The following is a 24,071-nucleotide window of genomic DNA, read 5'->3' as shown; positions in this document are numbered from 1 at the left end:
ACACTGGAGAATTTAAAAACCATGAGCCAGTTTAGTCAAACGGTAACCTTCCAACATCATCAACTCTTGCCAGTATGTTTTGTCAGCTCTAAATTAGGTGAAAATTTAAGAAATAATCCCACATGTAATGGCTACATATTGGATTTACATGAGTGTGTGTGGGGAATTCCCTAGCTGCTCGCCCACAGCAGACCTCCTGCTGAGATTACAGGGCCCAGTCACAACCCCCCCCTCCCCCCAGGTGACTATTCAGCCTCTGAACCTTCAAGACCAAACTAACAGTTTGCCTCTGAACAGGCGTCTGTCTGACGCTCGGCCTTTGAACAACTCAACAATGACAACCTGCAGACGACCTGGGTGACGAAATAACACAGTGATGTAATTACATTGAAATGGAGTGACATGACAACAGACGCCCCTCAGGATACAATGATGTGACGACACAAATAGGGACCACTGAGGAAATACAAGGCCAATAAATAACTCTTTCGTGCAGTGATATGTGATATATATATATATATATATATATATATATATATATATATATATATATATATATATATATATATATTGCTCTTACAAAAAAATTCAACAAACTTATAGAAATCATACATTTAAACTGGACTAAAGTATGAAGTTTTAAGGTGGTGTCTTTTCTGTGGCTGGAGTCAGATATGTGATTCTGAAGTATAAGAGATGACAGCTACAGTATGGTTCCACGCAGAAGCATACACACACACACATAAATGCAGGTGACTAAGAGGTGACGAGTCGAAAATGCGCTTACTACACTTACCATAAATGCAAACACACAAGCACAAGCAAGGCATGAACAAGTGAAACATTTGCACTGAGGAAGATAGGCGAGCTGAATCCTGCAGCGCCCAGAGGGAAGGAGAGAGACAGAGAGGTTGTAGTTTTGCTTTTATAAACAGCCTTAGGTGGCCATTACACCATTAGAGCCAGAGCTCCCTAGTGCCCAATAAAAACTGTTTAACCACAGCCAAGTTGGAATGGACCTTCCTTTATGCATATATGAGAGAGAGAGAGAGAGAGAGAGAGAGAGAGAGAGAGAGAGAGAGAGAGAGAGAGAGAGAGAGAGAGAGAGAGAGAGAGAGAGAGAGAGAGAGAGAGAGAGAGATTACTGGTTGTCCTAACTGCCAAGGGAGCAACTAAACAGCAGTCAGAGAGCAATATGCCCTGCCAGACAAAAGGTACAGAAATTCTACTCTATTTTGTATTTTGTCCCATATACAGAGAAGAGAAGAGAAGAGAAGAGAAGAGAAGAGAAGAGAAGAGAAGAGAAGAGAAGAGAAGAGAAGAGAGGGTGACAGGAGGAGAGGAGAAGAGGGAGTGCTTGGCTGCTTTCATCTTTTGGTTACTCAGCCGTTTTGCCGGGCACAGCTGTTTTCCGGCGCGTCGCTCCCGCTCTGGTCTCCTGTCGGTGCGCCGTGCGCCGCGGCCACGGCCGCGACCACCGCGCTCCGGAGCGCACAACAACGCCGCGACTGTTAACTGCTCAGTGGGCCGTGAGCGATCGGAGCTGATTAAAATACACACAGACACACAAGCGCGCACACGGACACAGAAGGCACAAGCGGGAGTGTGACACTAATGCTGAAGGACTGTCATTTGTGTGGTAAACGGAGGCGTAAACCGCAAGCGGCATGCTTCAAACCCAAAATATCTGTCAGCCTTCCTCATCCTCTGCTTCCTCGTTTTTCCTCCCGGGAGTAAGTGGGTGGTGGCGCTACTATCTCAACCCTATTTTACTGTTCTTGAATCGCCATCTGCGCACACAGTAACACACTTTGAACAAAAAGTATATTCTAATGCAGCTTCAATGCCGCTTGTAAAAACCGATTAAACAGTGTTCTGTGGGTTTCTGTGGGTCTGTATAAGCCACGGATCACAAGTCAGATCCATAAAACCTTTTAAAGAGTTCTGTAATGAAGTCAGTGCCTCTCATAGGGGGGCATAGAGATCCTGACCTCTCTCTTCTCTCGCTCTGTTTCCCTCTATAATGAATGCAATTTGGAGAATGAACAAAGAATCTTATATCTTCCTCAATTACAGTGGGAAACCAGTGAGGGTATAACACGCCCTTTACTTTCAGCTCATCCATGGCCATGAGTCGATTTTTATTGGGGAGAGGGGAAAACTGACCCTCTGAGCAGGCTTCGACTTCCTTCGATTTTAAAGACCTCAGATCATTTTTAAATATCCTCCAGATGACCTCTTATAGGTGACACTCATCTCTAAACCAGAGTCCAGGAGAAACCGCATTTTTATCTCAAATTCAACAGAACGTTTGGATGTATCTGTAGGAAACACCCTGCCATTGTCGTGGACCTCACACGGGCAGGTCAGCCTCCAACGAGCCGGAGTTTTCATGTCTCAGATGGCACCAGTTAGTACGCACCTGTCATCTGAGCTCCGGCTCAGTCAATTACTTATTATTCCACACACATGCACGGACACAGGAGGTGTGAAGGTGAGTGGATCGATCGGCCAAAAAAACAAAAAAAAAAAATTAAACTTGCTTCCTTTACATTTCCTGCGCAGTTTTAAATTGTTGGCACAGACAAGCTCACAAGTCTGTGATCACAGGGCACAGAATCTCCTCATATGTCTGATGCTGTTACACGCAACTTGCTGTATAGTTTGACGCTCTTTAGTGATGCATACTTCCACGCTGCTTTCTTGCCGGATGGAGAGGTGGGTAAACTGAGCTTTGTGCTGCTGGGTTTCCCTTCATCTGTTGCAGACCAGTTTCTAACATCATCCCTCTGCAAAGCGCACATCAACGTGCAATAAGCCAAGGGAAACACCACAACAACAATAAATTATATAATGCAACGATATTCCAATAACAAATGTGGTCTTTGAGAGAATAAATATTGCAAAAAGTTGGCAAATTTGCCACAATGTCTTGTGTTTTTAAAGGACAAAACAAAAAAATATATATTCCACACATATATATATACACACACACACGCACACACTCACTGAGAGTGGGTGTGACCTTCCCGGATTCCAGCCAAAAACAATCAAACGACAATGTTTAAAACTGGCAACAAGTTCTCGCCGGTATTTGCATCTCTTACCTTTCCACAGGAAAAGCAGCAGCACCGTCTTCCAGAGGCGACATCCCATCGGCGCGCCCCCCCTGCTCCAGACCGTCTCCATCCCTCCTGTCGGTAAAAAAGCTCCGGGACTGTTGACAAAATGGACAAAGGGGGATCTTTAACTATCTTATCTCTCTTCTTCTTCTCCAAGACAGATCACTACCGTGTCGGTGCCATCAGTAATCTCATTTTGACCAAACTGCGCTCCCGCTGTGGCTGACCTAAAACACCGCGCAGATGAGGTTTGGAGTAAACTATAAATCCTTCTGGAGTCAGTAATGAAGAAGAAACCCCAGTGGGCTATTCCGGTGCAGGCTGGCTCTTTTTTAAATCCCCCCCCCCCCCCCCTCCCACCCCCCCTCAAAAAAAAAGTCTGCGGTGTCTCTCCTTCAAGGCAGAACTGGGGAATGATTCCGTTTCCCTGTAGATGAGCTTTTTCCACCGGTGCGCTCCTCTGCTTTATTTATCCAAACGGGACGGCTGCAGCTGAGGAATCCTCAGTGTCTCTCGTCTATCACACTTTTCTTTCTTCTAAAGTTAAAAAAAAAAAAAAAAAAAAAAAAAAAAACAGCAGAGTGGACCAAAACTCCCCAAACGAATTAAAAAGTCCACTTCACAGGCGGTTTTGAAACAAGAAAACTCTGTTACTTAAGGCTCACATTAAATAAAATCCAAATTCCGCTCGCCCGGCAGCAGCTCCGTCCGCTCTCCTTCTTTTCCTTCCTCCCTCTGTCTGTCTATCCTCCGACTATCCTCCTCTTGCTGTTTGTGTGTGCGTCTGGGCTCAACTTGAGAGGCTGTATGCACTCGTCCGCGGGATGGAGGGAGGAGAGGAGAGGATAGAAGAGGAGGAGGTCTGACGCTTCCACCAGCCAGCAGAGGAGGAGGAGGAGGAGGAGGAAGAGGAGGAGGAGGGCCAGCGGAGGCTGTGGGGCTGAGGAGGGTGGAGGGTAGAGGCGGGATTTGGGGGATTTGAGTGACAGTTAAGCAGCCAATGGAGGGTCTAGGAATTTATTTAGTCTATTTTCACGTCTTTCATAATTTCAAATGTCTGTTTATGGTTTATTTATTGATTCGTTTTTGGAACTGGACACAGACATCCATTCTACAGCCACAGTAACTGCTCACAGCTATTTGAACTTTTTTTTCCCCCAAACTAAAAGAAAGATTAAAAAACCTAAAACCCGTGAAATCAAAGGCTAATATGAGCATTACTAACCAGTGACTGTTCAGGAAAGATATAGATGAGACTATAGGAGACAGGGGAAAGAGAGTCTCCTCTGTGCTGCAGTTATTACCGAAGAAAACACTTGTTTCAAATAAGATTCAAAGTTGAAAACAAGGAGATGTTCCATAAGAAGAAGCCCATTTCTCTGGTGTGTGTGTGTGTGTGTGTGTGTGTGTGTGTGTGTGGTTTATCCTCCCAAAGCCTCACTCTGCATTATTCATATGAGGACACACGCTACACCTGTTCTCTGTGTAATCGATAGACACCAACTTCGCACAAGCGCTCATGTTTGTGCGCACACACACACACACACACACACACACACACACACACACACACACACACACACACACACACCCCTCCACCTCGTACAACTGCAAAACATGATACACCGGGCACCTTATAATAAAACTCACTTACTTTCTATTGATGGGACGGGAGTAGTGTGTGTGTGTGTGTGTGTGTGTGTGTGTGTGTGTGTGTGTGTGTGTGTGTGTGTGTGTGTGTGTGTGTGTGTGTGTGTGTGTGTGTGTAACAAACCAGAAGGGAGGGAACATTAAGGTCTTCTATGAGTCCGAGACGATATTTCATAAGGCAGCATGCCTGCTTCTCTTTGTCAGCTAAATGTGTAAAAGCTAAAGAGATGACATTGTGACTTATTGAATTGCAAATCAGTCCGTCGGCGGAGGGATGGGAGGATTTCCGGAGACGGAGATACGTGAAGCTCCCTGTGCCTCTCCGCCTGACTGACTGTCTGTCTGACCGACTCCACGGCCTCTACAAGAGGCTAAGAAGGAGCGACAGCCCCCCCTAGTGTCACAAAGAAAACACACTAAGTGATGGCGTTCACAGAAGAACACCTCTGTACACTCATCCCTCATCTGTCCTTCATTAACAGTATATATGTTTGTCAGTGAAGAAGCTCCTCGCCTCAGTGCCTTTATGTCTGATGTATGCCACATTCCTCCTCTGTCACTTCTTTCTTTTCACAGTAATTCCACCATGTGAACTCAGCTGAGCCTGTGTGCTCTTTTTCCACTTGTCCTGTTTCGTTGCTCACTCACTTTCTCCAAACACATTTTTCTGGCCTCCCAGTCACAAACCGTCTACTTCTATAAAGTCTTAGGCAACTACCATCCATCCACGTTATGGAGCAGAACCAAATCAGTGCATTTTAAAATATTATTCTAATTTCCAGTCAGTGACTTTTCCTTCAGCCAGCTGCAGCACTCCCTGTGACTTAAGCTTGAGAGATCTGTTTTTAACTGTTTTCCTCTTGGGGCTGCAGTCGAAGCAAGGCATTAGTTCAGCAAGCATGCGGTCAAAAAAGTAATATTTGTACAAATACGGTGTCTGTATACCAATGAGGGCCCACTGGCTGTTGGGAGGAAATCTGACACTGAATAAAAAGAATTGCAGATAATTCTCCATGTATCTAGGGACAAAAAAAAAAAAAAAAAGAAAAAAGACTACATCTTTCAAAGGACGAGTAAAAGAATTCTGTTGGTAAAAATATGGAAAGCTGGCTCATCTAGACAGTTGTTCTAAACATTTTTTCAGCTTACACCCCCTCCAAAAAAAAAAAAAGAAAGAGAAAGAAAATATGCTGACAACAAACCCTTTTACTCAAGACATGAATGAATTGGGCAATCTGATATCAAACTATTATTTCACTTGTCACTATTAGAGGGAGCCTGGAGGCAGTAAATATTCATTATATCACAAAAAAGGAAGGCATTCATCACAAAGATTGCATTGTCATTGTGAAGTGTAACTCTTCAAATACAACCTGTAATGGATGTGATCTGATAAATGAAGAGGAATATGCTGTGAAAAACTGGCTCTCGCCCAGTGGCAGGCTGCTGTGCTTATTCACTGCCAGGCTGACCACAGACACTGACCCGTTCTATTTTCACACTTCAGTCAGGATCAGTCCCATGCAGCTCGCTTCCTTAATTATACAAGTCCCACTTTCTATAGCATGCTTGTCAGACTAGTTGCACTTTGTCTTTGTTCTCTATTCAACAAAATGTTGCTCTCATTTAAAGGTCCATTTAAACACTGGTTGACTGGGCTTGAGTCTCCAGAGTTTGAGAAAATATAAGTGATACAAGATGAAAATAAAGAATGTCTCTGGAAATTTCAAAATTAAAATTTCATAATAAAGTATTTCTAGCTTCTATATTAATACTGTGAAAGTATTAAAGCGCTCAGTCCACAGAGAAATGCACACAGCCTGCATTCAGAAACTGAGCCTTAAAACAAGTTGTTAGGACTGCTGTAACTTTGTGGTGTCACAACAAAGCAGTTACCACCCAGCCCACCTGGACCCACAATCCAGCCTTGCAGGATTTGGTTTCTCTGAGTGTTCCCCCCCTCAAATCTGCCATATTTTTATTCAATCACTTAGAAAACAGTCAATCAGCTGTATGTACCAACTTAAAGAGCACTGTGAGACTTGAAGAGTCATGTCCAGTTGAATGTACAGTATACCATCATTACATGAGCACTTAAATGTTGAATTCACTGTAGGCACCTGCTTGAAGGTAAACATAAAAACAAGGAGTGAGGAATCACACAGTCCTAACTCCAATGCAGGCCTCTTGTTTTGATGTTTTTGAATCAGCTGCACATCTTACCCATCTCGGGAGACATGAGAGTTACCTATAATTCCCCTCCATACTTTGAATTCTTTGATAGTAATTGATGCAAACTACAGTCAACAGTTTTTTAAGTTATTGTTGCAGCCATAAATAATATTTAGTGATTTTGATTTACCTCAAGAAAAAAAAAAAAAAAAAAAAAAAAAAAAAAAAAAAAAAGAGCATGAAAGAGACACACTGAGAAAACAATAACTTTTTACTTCTAACCTTTAAACGAGTCAGATGTACTCTTCAGCTCAATTACAGAAACAACACATGTAAGAAGCCCTCTTCCATCACTGTCTGCTGCTGTGTTGTGCCCACCCTCAGGTGATGGTGGTCATCGCTGCACCCGTCTCAGCTTTTCTCCCTATCACTTCTCAGTGGTCGGCTGACCTTTGTACTGCAGTCACTCTACATCTTCTGTCACAGGCTGAAAACTCATCTTTTAAAGACAATACTTCATACAACTCTTGCCTTTCTGAATCAAAAATCCCCTTTGTCAACATGTACTAATATATACATTTTTCCCATCAGTGCTTGTCTGTAAGTAGAGGAACCTTCCTTCCAAAATCAAACCTATTCTATTTCTTTTCCTGAACTCTCAGAAAATAGGCCTCCTACGTACAAAAAGAATCACTTGACACTTATCCCTGTAGGAAATCATTGTCTCTCTTTGCAGTCGGAAAGTGAGAGGTCAGAATCAGCTGAAGTTTAACCTTCTTGGACCTTAAGGAGAAGAATTACCATCATGTTCATTTCTAACAATGAAAGGAGATGTAAAATAAGTAGCTCACAATCTTTCTAAACTCTGAAAACCAAAAAACCAAAACGTTGCAAAACCAGTTTCTCTTCTTCACATGAGGGAGCTGCCACAGCTGTATGACTTCTACCAAGAGACCCAGGCCTGGTCAAACTTAATCTTACTCATCATGTAGTGAACCTACAGAAGCAGGTCTGGAGTGTTCTGTCAAAGGTCCAGCTCCATGAGTATCACATTTTCAATTTCACGGTATTGTTTAACAAAGGCCATGCCCACATGAATTTTCCGACTGTCAGGGTTGTGGAAATTTAGCTCTCTCTCATTGTTCAACTAAAACCATTTTAAATACAAAATGTTGTCTCAACAGTCACAAACCCCCTTTACACAGCCTGTTTGAGGCAGGAATGTTACGCCTCCATCTCGCTGTTCTGTAAAAAAGGCACAAACGCGATCCAGGGTTTGGTTGGAATTTTTGTCCCGCCCTTAAACCAGCAGCTGAGGGAGTCAGAGTCGGATCGACGTCTGTGTAAAAAGCGTCATTGTGTTGTGTTACACGTCACCCGGGGATGGGGGGGGGGGGGGGGAATCACACACTGGGGCAGCATTATGTCGGCTATGTTTGTTTATATGTAAACGAGCAAAGGCAGCATAAGGAGAGGTCTTCTTCACAGCGATAGAATGGGATCTCTGTGAGAATGCTACTGTTGTTCATATATACTATATAATGTAAATGCATTTGAGCCAGGTAACCTTATATAAAAGTATCCATCATGTAACAGCTTTGTGCTGTCAGCACTGTCAGCTGTGCACAAACCTCGACAACAGTCTATTAAGTGTATTAATTGCAGGGGTGTGTGGAGTAAGCTCAGATCATAAAATGTAATATTTGCTAAATGATTTGCTTCCCTTTTGTGAGCCTTTATGAGTCCAAGTAAACATCATGAATTTTATATGCAGCTAAAATTATAACCCCGCTTGCTTCAGAAAAGCAATTGTGATTCTTCATGATTATCACTGACTGCAATTCATAGTTAACAGTACTCTGCCATTTCTGTGCCACTCCACCGGCGCGCACATACAGTACATTCATTCAAAAGCCCACAGAAGGGCGAAGAGAAGCAATGAGACTGAAAGGACACTCTTCTTAGATGCTGCTCTAAGGTCAAAATAGCGTTTGTGTATGAGGACAAGGTTTGTTTGATGTCGCTAAGACGACTTTCATCCATATATTCAAGTGCTGAGAGAGACGATGAAAGAGTGGAGAGCGACGCACACAGTGCTCCCCTCTCTCAGGTCAAATGTCTCTTGTAGAAATTCTGTCGACAGCTTGTTCAAACCATACACTCCACTCCGAGGCTGGAGGGAGATGACCGCCACTGACAAACTTCCCTATTTACTTGTAATTCCCTCACTCTCTATCCCTCTCTCGCTTTCTCTCCCTGTCTCTCTTTCTCTCTCTCTCCTTCCAGTTGGAAAACCATAGCCATCTCTTTGCTCAGTGGAGCAAACTGAATACATTAGAATCCAATTAAGGCTGGTGAAGAGAACTGCTCAGGCTTAGAGTGTGACGTCGTGTGTATGTGTGTGAGGCCGTGCGTGCATGTGTGTGTGTGTGCTCATGTGTGTAGATCTTGTCTGATAGCTTATGTGCAGCCAGACTGTGAGGAGGGATATCTGTGTGGAATTTTTTTGGAGACAGCTTGAGCCTTTGTGTAAACCATGGCCTACTGTGTTTCTTTGTGTGTGTGTGTGTGTGTGTGTGTGTGTGTGTGTGTGTGTGTGTGTGTGTGTGTGTGTGTGTGTGTTGCTATTACACATGCTGTCATAGTGCATTGAGTCGCTGACAGGGGATGCCTTTCTGTCTCACTCCAACTGGTTTCTCTTGCCATATTAACGCACTGCAAGACCACTGTCAGGCATGGTAAATCAGAGGTGTGCGTGTGTCTGTGTAAGGGAATCAATAACTCAGTGTTGCATTATGCACTGCCCATGTTCAATTTGAAATTGGGGACAAAGAGCTGTACTCGCACACATCTGAAGATATCACACATGAGCCGGAGGGTTAACACTTTACTAAACACACACACACACACACACACAACATGAACAGTCCACATATGTGCACAAGCTGGCATGCAACATCAATAGGTGCACACATCCACCTTCACTTATAGACCAAGCCCCACTGTCAGTTCCCACTGCCGCAGACACATGCACGCACACAAAGAACACAACCACATATCTTAGCTTCATTATTGCTTTGTTCCATTAGTTTCTTCCTCTTTCTTCATCTATTCTTCTCTCTTCTCTTCTTTATCTTCTATCCGTCTCGTTTCCCCTTCACCTGCCTTCTCCTCTCCCCATTTCCCTCCTTTCTTCCTCTCAGTTATAGCTGCCACCTTGCTTTTTTACTACACTTTATATGGAAGAAATTTTACACAATAAACTGATGGAAGCGCTCTGACTCACATTAATAAGGTTAAATACATTCACATGAACGATCTGTCTGGTGCTATAGTCTTCTACTGAGCAAACTGTATTTTTTGTAGAGGGAAAATGTTCATTTTACCTATAAAAGATTTTACAGACAAACGGAGAATTTATATAAAAACACCTAGTTTCAGGTTTAATTCTAGAAAACTTCCTGGATATCACCGCCTCTTCATGTCTGCAGTGTTGCTGACAGTTACAGTCTTTAAAGTAGAAGCATGGGGAGAGTTGGCAAAAACAGGCCAACAGAATTGTAATTTTCATCTGAACCTTTCTTGTCAATGTGCGCTAAACATTTCAAAATATATGAAAAGATCTTATGTGGCAGCTCCTTTTATGAAAAGCACAGCCAAAGCCTTAAAAAGTCTTTTCCTCTCAAGACTTTGTACATTTGTCTTCATCTAAATATTTAGTTTGTGACTGAAAATCTGTTTAAAAGACAAATAAAAACTTGAATGTCTCCACATGTACTCAACAGCCATTTGAGCAAAAGGTTAGATGTACGCCTTGCAGTCCTGTTGACAACATGGCCCCTCTTGACTCTCCTGTACAGCTTCTGTCACCACGAACACACACCAACATCAGCCTGAGAGCAATTACAGAGAAACATCTAGCCCCTCCCCCCTTCTCCTCTCCTGCTACAGATGCAATTTACTTGCCCACCGTAAATCAATGGAGACAAGTGGGGCTAATTTCACCATTTGATGTCAATTTGGCCTTGACCCCTCCCCATCACACACGCACAAAGACACACACTCACACCAACTTAATGACTAGCTGCACCAGAGTTTATTACGCAGAACTGAGAACCACCCTTCAGTCTTACTGGCAAATAACCACCCACCCACCCACCCACACACACACACCCATGAACATATATGCACAAAATCGCCCTTCTTTCTGTTTCATGCACGTACTGACACACACACACACACACACACACACACACACACACACCCCATGATGCAGGCCGTAACTCATGGCCCCACTTCCTGAGATTTCCATATTGGTTCTGTCAGAGACGATTTTGTTTACAGGGCCCTTTGGATGAAATAACATCACCGGGTGCTATCAATTACTGTGAGAGAGAGAAGAGGGCAGGAGATGCAGGGATGGGACAGGGGAGGAAATGAGGTGGGAGGAAAGGGGGAGAGAGTGTAGAAGATCAAGAAACGATGAGAGAGGAAGCTGGGAAGAAGAGGATAGAGGAGGTGGATGGAGGAAAGGAGAGAGGACATGGGAGGAGGGGCACAGAAGAACAGAACTAGAGTGAGAGATGGATTTATATTCTGGACATAAGTGGCCAACACTGAGTCCAAGTTATCTCTGCCCTGGCCAAGGTCTGGAAATGATTCAGTGGCACACAAGTCACCAAAACAAACACACGCACACACACAGCGAAATGACCCATTTAAACAATGAAGCCACAATGGGCCTATACTTTTTGCTTTCCATTTACAGTATTTGATAGACGCATTGGTCCCAATTGCAAGTTACAATAAGTGGACTTGAAGTTACAAATAAAAGATACACACTCACCGGCCACTTTATTAGGTACATCAGTTCAACTACTTGTTAATGCAAATACCTAATCAGCCAATCACATGGCAGTAACTCATTTAGGCATGTAGACATGGTCATGATGACCTGCTGAAGTTCAAACCAACATCTGAATGGGGAAGAAAGGTGATTTAAGTGACATGGCATGGTTGTTGTTGCCAGATGGGTCTGAGTATTTCAGAATCTGCTGATCTGCTAGGATTTTCCCACACAACCATCTCCAGGGTTTACAGAGAATGGTCTGCAAAAGAGAAAATATGCAGTGAGCGGCAGTTCTCTGGGCCAAAATGCCTTATTGATGCCAGAGGTCAGAGGAGAACGGCCAGACTGTTGTGAGCTGAAAGGAAGGCAGAAGTTACTCAAATAAACACTTGTTACAACCAAGGTCTGCAGAAGAGCATCTCTGAACAAACACATTGAACCTTGTAGCAGATGGGCTAAAGCAGCAGAACATCACACCGGGTGCCACTTCTGCCAGCTACGAACAGGAAACTGAGGCAACAGTTTACACATGCTCACCAAAATTGGACAATAGAAGATCAGAAAAACGTTGCCGGGTCTGATGAGTCTTGATTTATGCTGCAACATTTGGATGGTGGGGTCAGAATTTGGCATCAACAACATGAAAGCATGGATCCATCCTGCCTTGTATCAGCGGTTCAGGCTGGTGGTGGTGTAATGGTGAGGGGGATATTTTCTTGGCAGACTTTGGCCCCCTCAAACTGGTTTCTTGAACATGACAATGAGTTCACTGTACTCAATGGTCTCCACAGTCACCAGATCTCAATTCAATAGAAAACCTCTGGGATGTGGTGGAACGGAGGATTCACATCATGGATGTGCAGTCAACAAATCTGCAGCTACTGCGTGATTCTATAATGTCAATATGGACCAGAATCTCTGAGGAATGTTTCCAACATCTTGTTGAATCTATGCCACAAAGAATTAAGGTAGTTCTGAAGGCAAAAGAGGGTCCAACCCAGTAATAGCAAGGTGTACTTAATAAAGTGGCCAGTGAAAAGAAAGTTTTTATATTGTTACCAAACGATGAAGGTCCAGTTGACCTGTCGCTGGTACGCTCCTATGCATCATAACCATAAGTAGTGACAAGCAACCTATATGGTTGTTTAGGTTGCAGAACTTCAATAGAGGTATACAGTAAAGGCTTATTAACATTGTGTGCTTTTTGCTAAAAGAAACATGTTCAGTACAATCAGACGTGTTCAATTCAAATACCAGAACAGCTTCTGAAGAGATTAGACTCTTTATTTTGAAGGTCTTGCAAAACTTTACAGGCGTTTTCACTTATTCTTGCTGATCTGCACTTGACAAAAAAGCAGGAAAGCAGAGCATATCTTAAAAAAAAAAAAAAAAAAAAAAAAAAAAAAAAAAAAAAAAAAACACACAACACACAAACATTCTCAGTCAGCAAGGTGTTACTAAGCACAGTGAAACCGACCACCAAACACAGCAAGCACAACTGAAGTTACCCTGTGTACAACCAACAAAAAAAACTATCTAGCCACAACCATTAGCCCACACTAGCTTTGCCATGATATGCTCCACAGCAATGCTGGCAGCAAACTCGCCGATAATAGCAACATTTGCCAAACCCATTCATAATATCAGCAACAGCAAGTCAGCTAAAATTATTATCTCTACTATAGCCTTTACCAATGAAAACGGACACATAACATTATGTAGCATCAAGTTACTTACACATGGAAGAAAACCAGTTTAAGTCAAGCAGGAGACCCTTAGCAGTTCATACGGTTCTCCATCTCAGTAAAGCCAAAGCAGTATTTGGAGAGAATTTCAGCCTTGGACCAAGCCGCACAAATGACACTGGCAGAGCCAGTAAATGTATGGATGTTTTGACAGTCCGCCAGTAGACCAAGATTTAAGCCCATACTCCCCATGGCCAGTCGCCCTTAACTCTGGTCTCATCTCTTTTTAGAGGAAAACATGGTTTGTTTTAGTGGAGGATATCCTAGAAGGTCGCTTTCACCTGAACGCTGTGCACAGCACTGTGCCATCTCACCTGTGGGCAGTTCCTGTGTGTTTATGGTGGGGAGGGCCAACATTTAACAGGGAGTGACTCATATGAACTGATATGCTCATGCTGCCAGACTGGATACCAAAATCAAATTCATATTACAACAGTAGAGAGTGGCTTTGTTTTCCGCTCAGGAAGCCATTACTCCACTACATCTTTACATAGAAAATTGTTGTTTGCTGCTATATTATTGTTGCAAATCTTGTTTTTAGAACCCAAAAGAAGGAGGCAGGTGTCTGTCAAGCTAGACTGTTCTCTCCCACTCATGGCTGAAAAGAAGTCAAATGGGTTTGTAAGGCATTAAAAGTGTCTAATGAGGGGTTGTTGAATCGACCTATCACACAACTTGATGCGACACCAGAGCCCCAACCTTTTAAAAAGCAGGTCTCAAACCACCAGGCCACTCCTCTGACTTGAATGCCAGAGCAGTTGAAATGCACTGTGCTTTCTTCTTGCATTTTTGTTGTCAGATTTTGACGGCACCACAGAGAGGCAGCGCAGTGCACCACTGTGAGAAGCATTTCAACACTTCAATGAACAATCCCTCCAGATTCATGATATCATTTTACACATATTTCTGTGTTTAAAGTCTTAGAAAATACTCATGGGCCCTGTTGTCAACAAATGTTGATATTCACCATGAACCTTGTGGGTGTTTGATTTCAGTCTGTGTCTGCCTGTCTTTATGCTACTCCGTCTGTCTGTCCACCTGACTATACACATCTGTGTGTATGAATGTGGGTGTGCACTCCCAGAAAGTGCCATTGTTGGACAAACCCCCCCCCCCCCCTGTACAACTAACTGGAATAAATATTTGTTTTTTTTGTTTCTATTTTGCCTGTTATTCCTATTATCTGCCTTAAAAAACATGTCAAGGAGGAGTCAAGAGGTTGTGATAGTTCTTTAAATTTATTTGGTTTCCTTGAAAATACAATAATCAACCTTGAGCTATTAGCGAGTAGAAAGACTCAATCTGTATTTTTCAGTACACAATACTCAACCTTGAGTGTTGTTGGAGGAAGATTGGGGCTACTTTAGTTTTGAAAGACATGTATTGAAGCTGACATTAGTCTACATTGTGCTTGCTTTGTCTGCGGTCTCACTGATGTAGCTACAGTACAACAGTGCCCAGCCTCACAAACTGGTGTCTGTCAACACCATGGATGAATCACCTTCGGACACATGTCATTTCAAATAGGATGTACAATAGATGATTGACAGTTGTCTCCCTCATTGAGACATCAACGTGGACTCTTCCTACATATGACTGGGCAAAGACACCACTGACTTAGTCGTCGTGGGTATTTGCTGATGATTTTACAACTGGAAGAACATGATTGAAATAAGCCATGCAGTTGCAGACTTATGCTTCATTTAGTCATGCTTTAATCCTTGTTAGTGATCTTTGAGTGTTTGGAGTGGGGATGAGTCATGTCGTTGCTTGAGTGTTTGCAGATTGAACGCTACACAATTGAATGAATGATCTGAAATTGATTCTCAAGAGGTTGATTTCAGACTAAAATTTTATGGTAAAAACTGAGCTTGCAAGATGTACTGCAGCCATGTGAGACTACTGAACAGCTGAACTACAATATTGTGATCATTGTATTGATAAGTAATAGCAAAATACATAGTTTGACCTTCTGTATGATGAAAGAAAAGGGGAGATAGTTCTGTAAAACAGCAACATTACAAATTATTTTAAATAATGATAGCTTTGTCTGAGTGTTTCTCGTCAATACTTCATTTGTTCATAAACACACTTATACAAACCTAATTAAAAAACCTACAAAGAAATGGACTCAGTTATTTGAAAAGGGACTGAGGCATAAACAGAGACAATGACTCTGAGAGAGACATATTACACTTTTCAACTTATCACAGATGTACACATTCAGTTAGACAACTTTCACGTATCTGAACAAACACACACGCATGTACACACATGCGTGATAGCGATTCAAACAAACATCCAATTTGCTGGGCAGATTACCCAGGGGGCCTCAATGTTTGCTACCTGAGAGGGGTTGGGGGAGTGACTCATCAGGAAGGTGCTAATATCAATTTTACACGCACGCACACACACGCACACGTGGCCAGTAAATATTAATTCTCGACAGAAGCCCACCGCGACTGGCAACTTAATTACACTCATTTCACTGTGATTGTCTCCCACAGGAGTGCAGAAACACACTAACACACACACACTCAGTTAAGACAATTTGGCCCGAACACTCTGAATTAAGGATATTGTCATATTGGATCATTTCCCCTGTGAGCGAGTGACTGACTGTGTGTGTGTGTGTCTCAGAGTGTGTGCTTGTGCTCCTGTGTGTGACGGGAACCAAAGGCTGCCATTATCAGCTGCAGTTACTCTGACATGTTTTTGCTTTCCGTTTGCAGTAATTCGTCTCTCATTTTACACATTTAAGTCATATTTTCCTTTACAATAACATGAAAACACTGACAATAGATGTCTTAAATTGCTGCAGCAATCACAGAAAGATAATGTTCCGGGTAATTGAGAAGCCCTTGAAAAATGTTGAGCAAACTTAAAAACGGCTGTTTTCTAAACTGAAGTCATTAGAGTACGATGGCGAGGAAGATTGCGGGGAAATGGTTTCTCTATGTGTATCACGTTCCAGCACTAATTATTTAAATCTTTAATTACTAGTTTAAGTCGAATTCCCTGTTAAGTTCCTTTCAAAGCATAATTCCAAAACTAAATACTCTACAGAGTTTTGTATTCTGAGTTACTTTGAGATGAAGTGCTGCAATTTATGCTAATTTTCTACTACAACCTCATTTCCCATTTCAATTTTAAGTCATAGTTTGTCTTTAATCACAACAACAGTCTCAAAATGCTTCATGGGACCACATAAAAAAGGGAATAAGGACAATTTGCTTGACTGAGCAACAATTAACAAAAGAAAAACTTTAGATTAAAAGATTTTACCTTAGAAGAAACCTAACAGAGTCTAAATAAGTGTCAGAGGGGAAATGTAAAGCAATGATACACTTTAACATTGAGGCATAAATAAAACAGCAAAGGAAAATGTGATTCTAATACGGAAAATAGATTTCTTAGTGAACTTATTGCTTTCTACAACATCTGTGCATTGCAACTATGGTATGGTTGCTGAGGGAATTATGTATATGGAAAAGAAATGTTAAAGTATGGTTAAGTTGAGCAACAACTCTTATGGTGCCGTCAGACTAAAATTTGCTTCCCTGTTCACACCATGCAAGTAAATTCTGCCATTTCCATGTGCCTGCAGCTTCACCCATACATGGCCCCAAACATGGGTATGATTAGGGCTAGGCAAATGTCACAGTCACGGGGTGGTCGTTTGTCTGATTGATTATTTGCTGAACATCAAGATAGCAGGACTGTCAGATGGCAGAAAGCAAGACAGGGAAAAAGACAGAGAGGGAGGAAGGAAAAGAATGTGTCAGTGTGCCGCTGTTTCTGTCTGTTTATGCTTTGGCAATGGACTAGAGGACACCAGGCCAGACCACCTAAGGGGTCTCGGTCTCGTGTGTCAAAGTCCTATGTTTTGCAGATTATTCCAGCCACCCCAATCTCTCCCTAATGCTTAACTTTGTTACTCTATGTACTACAACTCCTCCTTTTCTCCTGTCATGATTAATAAGGCTACAAGAGGTCACCTAACTATAAAAAGGTAACTACAGATGATAATCAGCTTCAAGTGACAATCTATGGGTTCATTTTGTCTTGGTAGTCAACAAATACTGGCACTCAATATTTGCTGTGTCCTCTTAGTAGCTGGTAAAGCTGCAAGGCTTGGTGTTGAATTCTCTTAGATGTATCAACAAATCATTACTCCTGTGCTTAAACCTGCAATAACTGATTATTTTTGCCACTGAAGTTGTGAGCCAGACAGCTCACTATGTATTAATGTAAGTTTTCCTGTAGGTTCATCACTATGAGCTACCCTTTTGAGGTTGTCACATTGTTTTCATATTGTCATTCGATACACTGCAACTAAAGAATGCCTATTTTAGCTCCTTTAAGGTGAGGGAAAGATCATGACAGTTGTGTCTTGCATGAAAGCTGCTGAATGCCTACCCACCACCCCCACGTCCACACACTCACTTTCCACTCGGTAACACTTCAAGATAACAAACTTCACCATGTTCACTACTTGCCTCTGCGCTGCAGAATAGCCCAATACATATGTAATTTCTAGGGAAACTGAGCTAGGTCTTGTTAAGCTCTGCATTATAAAAATACAAGGGAGACGATAAAACACAAACTGGGAATTCCAGTTAAAGGCTAACAGTGACTTCGATGCAACATAAGTACAGCGGTGTCAGCACAGTTATAGGGAAGATGGGACCGTGGCAGTTGCCTTAAAGGGTAGGAGCAGAAGTCACACTGTGCTGGTGGCATTTCCCAGAATTCATTTAAACAACATCCACAGAATGGACAGTTTTTTTCTTGTTGAGAAAATAAAAGCAGAAGTTAAAAGAGTGCCACTTAGTTAAAATACATGCTCGATGCCTTTGTTGACTTCCTATCTATTTAGGATTGCTACCAATACTGTTAGTGTGTAAAATGGAATATGCAAGCAGCTTGTTTGATATAAAAGGCTCATAAAAGATAATCATCATTGATGGTTCAGATTACTATACTACATGAATCTGTTTTTCTCATGTTTGTTGTCAGTTCACCGCAGGTCCCCTCAGTTTGGCGAGTTATTCAGAATTTTTGGAGCAAACGCTGCACAAGCATCGAGCTATTACATTTCGGTTCAATGTTTTCAATAAAGTTGTCAGACTTTTTCAATCCAAGCAGAGAAAGATGGAAAATGAGAAAAGAGAGGATAGAAAGATGGCACAAGAAATCAAGCAAACAAGAAAAAGGCAGAGGGACAAGGAGACAGGGCGAGATGGAGGTACATCGGTAGAGACAGAGGCATACAGGCAGATGGAGAGAAGAGTGAGCAAATAACAGAGAGTTAGCAATGGATGGATGCTGTGATAGCAGTGAAAGTGAGCAGGACAGGAATTGTTTTGAGTTGGTTGTTTGGACAGATGGCTGTCTGTGTGCTAATTACAGACTGAGTGCTTGACACTGTGAACACAATCAAAGAGGAAACTAGCTTTATTTGTTCAGCTTCACCCACACAGGCACGCACACACACAAAAAAAAAAAAAAAAAAAGGCACTTACACACTAAACACCAATGAAAACAGTTTGCCTATGCCACAAAGAGGCACAGGCAAACAGACACACACATCCACACACATAACAAGGCACAAAGAGGGACCTGCCGCAGAGGCAACGCTCTGTGTATGCACACTCTTTTCAAAAACGCACAAAGCAAATGAAAAGCCACACTTAGCACAAATGCTGGAGGACAACCAGATCACACAGACCTTCTCTTTGCAGTCTCTCCTGCAAAACTCAGTTTTCGTCCTTTTTAGAAAGAAGCATCCTGCCTGGTGAACTTCTCAGCTGCTTCAAATCATCCCCACATACTTATCCCATATTTACCTCCTCTTATTCTTCATCCTGCCAACACTGGCTGACTTACTGAACGACTCTTCTCTTAGCTTAACCATTTCAGTGCAGGGCCTTTTTCCAGGGCATTTTACACGGGTAAAAGAAGAGGTTATTAACACTACAAGAAGCCTGAAACTTTGTCAGTATGAGTGAGATACATACACTGCCAGTCTTTAGAGGATGCTGAACCTCCAACACAAAACTACACAACAAAATATTACATAAAGAGCAAAAATCATCACACTGTCGATAGTCTATGCATACAGAAGACACACTGAGACTTCCTTAGCCACCAAGACTGAAAACAATCCAGTCATTTTGCACATACCTACTGCTAAAGACATCAGTCAATCATAAAAATAAACAAACAAAAATCCCGCTTGAAGTTCAAATTGTTTTATCAAGAAAACATGTCAGATGATCACTTGTTCCAGCTTCCTAAATGTGACAGTTTGGTGCTTTTCTCTATTTTTGTATTGATGTCAGTTCTTGAGGTTTTAGACTGCAATATACAAAACAAACAATAGACATGGGGCTCTGGAAAAATGCTTTTTTTTTCACCCTTTTCTTTTCTTTTGTAAACCATTTTATGACCAAGCAATTCACCAATATTGATTTCAAAAAAATAATAAACAGACCGATAATAGTTTGTTGTTGCCCTACACAAATCTATCACATGTGTGGGCTGTGAACGTGGACAGCATGATGAAAATGACACCGGCACCACACACATTAAGCAATGTTAATAAGTGTCACCAGAATTTACCACTTGCCACAAACCTCGAGGCCTAATCATAGTCATGTCTGGTACATTTGAAAATTGTTTGACAGAACTGACAAGATGCTTTGTGAAAGTGTGAGTCAGTTGATCTCAGCAAAGCTTCTATAGCACTGTATAATAGTTTGAGCATTAATTATTAAAATATGATCATTTTTTTAAAAAGTGGCAATGTTGACATTTCAAAAGGTACAATGGCTGCTGAGCTGGTCTCAGTTCTGTTGGTTGCTCTAGAAAAGGAGCCTGCAGGACTCTCAGAAACATAAAAATATAGATGGAGATAATATCCATCTGTCAATATAGTCATACTTGCTGTAGCATGCTTAAGCAGTGGACAACTCCTGGAAAAGGACATGCATTTAGCATGGTCTGTTTAGATGAGCTGCTGGGATTAATCACTCGTGTACAGTCTTGACATGAAAGGAAAGTTTTTATTCTATTGAGCCCAATTTCTTCTGTTAATTCCACTATGATTTAATGTCTCTAAAGAGTTTTAGGTCAGTCCATTGGTACAAAGGAAATAGTCACATGACAAAAGAATGAACAGAGCACTCACCTCCTCAAAAGCTAAAAAGGACCTCAGGGCAACAGACCTTTCCCATCTTGGATATTTTGACTTATATCATAGCATAGCATTAAATAAAATAAAACAAAAAAAGTTGTAAGAAAGAACTTTACTAATGGCCCGGTTCCATTTAGTTGTGCCAGTAAGATATCCCTGCAAGCTTGCATGTGACAGAGGCTGAGGATATTATTAATGCAAATATAAGTCAATTTCAGCAAAGACATTGACAATATTTGCAAATATATCTTCAAAAGGAGCGATTGGACCACATAAATAACAACAACCAACCATGGAACCATGAAAACTTGATGATCTCTCTCCATCACCGAGACTTCAAGGTAAACACACCTAGAGCAACCCCAGGGCTGATATCCCTGAACCAAGCCACGGCGTCCTAGAGTTTCAAATTAAGCATGTGTTCAACAACCAGCAGTCTTCATGGTCACATCACAGGACGGCAAAGCTTCACCAGAAGAAAAGATAACACTCACCCCATTGTGGCTTCGTGTCAGACAAAACTGATATTCCACCACGGACTGTGGGCCGTAAGGTGAAGATGAAGAACCATAGCTGTCTGAAGAGGTGGTGAAAATGATTGACAGGTCTCACAGCCAGAAGGAAATGTGATTTTTGATGTGGAAACGGTCTCTTCTCAGTGAAAACAGCACCCTTCATGATTTATTTAAAGCCTTCACTAACCTGTCGGCCACTGGCTCTCGCTCACACAAGTGTTTTCAGTTATGGCTAATTAGACTGGCGTTCAGGTTAAGGCTGGGTGGAGCTGTGCTGAGGACTTGAAGAGGAGGGCTCCAACCGAGCACACGTAGAATTCATAGGTTAAGACCCAAAGACACTGTTGTTTGAGGTTCAAAAGGACCGCAAACATACTAATAGCCACCCACCTGCCCCTCTCCTCCTCCTTCCCTCCACCTCTATCTTCATGTCCCTTCTCCTCTCCCCCTTCCCTGACTCCCTGTCTTTCTGATCCCCCTCCCCCCCTCCCTTTCCAAGGCCGCGTGTGAGCTTGTTGCATTTGGAAGCCACACGACACATTCCCACATCCCTCCACGGCTCAGTCACCTCCAAGCAGCCTCATTAGCAGGAAACATAACGAGCGGGGCCTTAATGAGCTTAACGAGGGCCTAACGAGGTGTTGGTGTCTGTCGTTACCCTGGCGTCTGGTCGCGCCTCGTCAGGCAGCCATAGGAAACAAGGTGCCAGGCGCCAGATGTTCTGTTAGGTTTTGTCGTTTGTTTGTTTTTGTTGTTTTTGGGTTTTTTTTCACCTGGAATTGTTTTTAACTATTGAGTCTACTGTCGTAATTGAAAGACTTAAGAATTCATTTGGGGGCAGTTTTTCTTTAATTTATATATGTATTGATTCATGCATTGATTCAAAAGGTGACAAAAAAGAGTTGAACATCTAAGTCCTATGACGTCACGCGTGTTGAAGTCAAAGTCAGGTTGCAATGCTTTTTTGGTCTGAAGTCATCAGATTTGAGAGTAGAGGTCTGAGAGAGCCGACCATGAGTTCAACCTTGATTATGAAATGGTGATATTTAAAAGAATGTCATGACATAAATTTGGTTTTATTTGAATTATTTATTTGGGTAGAACAAATTTGATATATATAATGACAGAGCAGTTCCCTCAGGGTACTTAGAACTATAATTTAGGACTGACTGGAAAATGAAAATAAAATTGTTGGTTTTGGTGTGTATGTGTGTGTGTGTTTTATCTAAAGTGATGTCTGGACCCCAGCTTTCACTACCATCTGCCATTTTGTCCTTAGTGACACAACAAGGTCACGACACATATTCCTCTCTCTGTCTTTCCCTCTCTCACCGAGACAAATCTGGAAATGGGATCTAGACTAAACCTACTCAGCTATCATCAACATTATGGTGACTGAGGACTATTTTCAGTGACCTGTATAGAATAACACAGCTCATGTATCTATATAAATGAATATTCGTATTGGATTATGATGGATTATGTCATCATCAGGAGTGACAGCATTTATTCCATATGTTCAGTGCTGATGTTCAGTTCAGATGCAGGCACCTAAAGAAAATCCACCCTCACACACCCAGTGTTGAGTCATTGGTTCAATGATTTTCATGCCATCTCTTCATCTGTATCATCATATCATCTTATTTCAGACTCAACAACCTCAACAACTGGGATTGAAAACCATCCCATAAAATACAAAATCATTACATAACTGGAAACTAAAAGACGTGTTCTGTATTGAATACAGGACATGCTTTGTCGCAAACTTTTGAAACTCAATTCAGTGCAAATGTATGGGAGATAAATATTACAGGTTATACTATTACAACAGAGTGATTTGTATGAGATAGAAGAAAGCCCTCCTGTCCTCCCTCAGCCTGACTGTCATGTTATATTCCACAACCTAAATAGAGAATGTGCTCTCAGCCAATAATTTTGTTGTTTCTGCTTTTTTCTACATGAAGCTTAAACAGATGGAGGTAAAAAAAATAATAAAAAAAATACAAAGGATTGAACTAAACCCTCTTTAAACCCACCTGGTCACTGCAGGCGACCAGTTTAAGTCTTGTGCAAAGCAGCGTAGCAACACACATAATAAGATATGAATGTGAAAACTTTTCATTTTACAGTAACCATGTAAACAAAAGTATAATTAGAAACTGCAATTTCTGAGGAAAGGGGTTGAAAAATGTATGAAAAGTTGTGGAAAACTGGAGATTTTTAGCATTCTCTCTCTTCGTCTCAATGGGGAAAAACGTCAGATAAATGTTGAATATTTTCAAAAGTATGAAATATATATATATAAAAAAAACTGAATACATCCAATAATGTCTTAAATGAGCTGAACATTTTAAAGTTTGAATGGAGTTTCTATGTTAAAGGGTCTAGAAGAGATACAAAAAAATAAAAATGCAAAATAAGAACCTGAGAAGAACATATAATGGGATGGTGTTTGCAGTAATCCCATCTAATTAATTCAGGTTTATTGGCATGGTAAACCCGCAAGATGGTGAAACAGTAGCGACTACATACCTTTGAAGTGGTTGTGAAGTCCAATTGTTTGTCTGCTTGATTATTTCTTGACTATTCCTTTAGTCCATAAGAGTTGACAGATCAAAAGCTTTAAAAGGGTTTTTCATAAAAGTTGACAGATCAAAAGCTTTAAAAGGGTTTTCATAAAAGTATTCCAAGTTGTGAAAACTGTGTGTGTCTAGGTGAAGTCCACTGCAGACAGTCAGGCAACTTCTTCTTCTTCACTTCTTCTAACATGAAAACTGATTTTTCAAGTTCCTACTGGGGGCTTTGGGTATGCCTGTTTTT

The 24,071-nt window shown here is 41.7% G+C and overlaps 1 protein-coding gene across 1 annotated transcript in view; it reads right to left on the bottom strand.

Annotated features, from left to right (window-relative positions):
• Positions 1-21,373, bottom strand: part of LOC139624481 (transmembrane protein 132C) — a 258,942-nt gene extending 237,569 nt beyond the window's left edge. Inside the window, exons 1-2 of the mRNA XM_071483629.1 lie at positions 21,231-21,373; positions 3,108-3,217 (exon numbers count right to left, since the gene is read on the bottom strand). Of these exons, the coding sequence (XP_071339730.1) occupies positions 3,108-3,217; positions 21,231-21,235 (115 nt within the window). The 5' untranslated portion in view covers positions 21,236-21,373. The remainder of the gene's footprint in view (positions 1-3,107; positions 3,218-21,230) is intronic.
• Positions 21,374-24,071: the final 2,698 nt, after the last annotated feature.

This window comes from Trachinotus anak, unplaced genomic scaffold (genome assembly GCF_046630095.1).
Source record: "Trachinotus anak isolate AG129_WGS33_773 ecotype Australia unplaced genomic scaffold, CSIRO_AGI_Tana_v1 ptg000008l, whole genome shotgun sequence".
Taxonomy (NCBI): Eukaryota; Metazoa; Chordata; class Actinopteri; order Carangiformes; family Carangidae; genus Trachinotus; species Trachinotus anak.
Note: the sequence above shows the minus strand (reverse complement) of the source record. Positions and strands in the feature narration are given on the sequence as shown.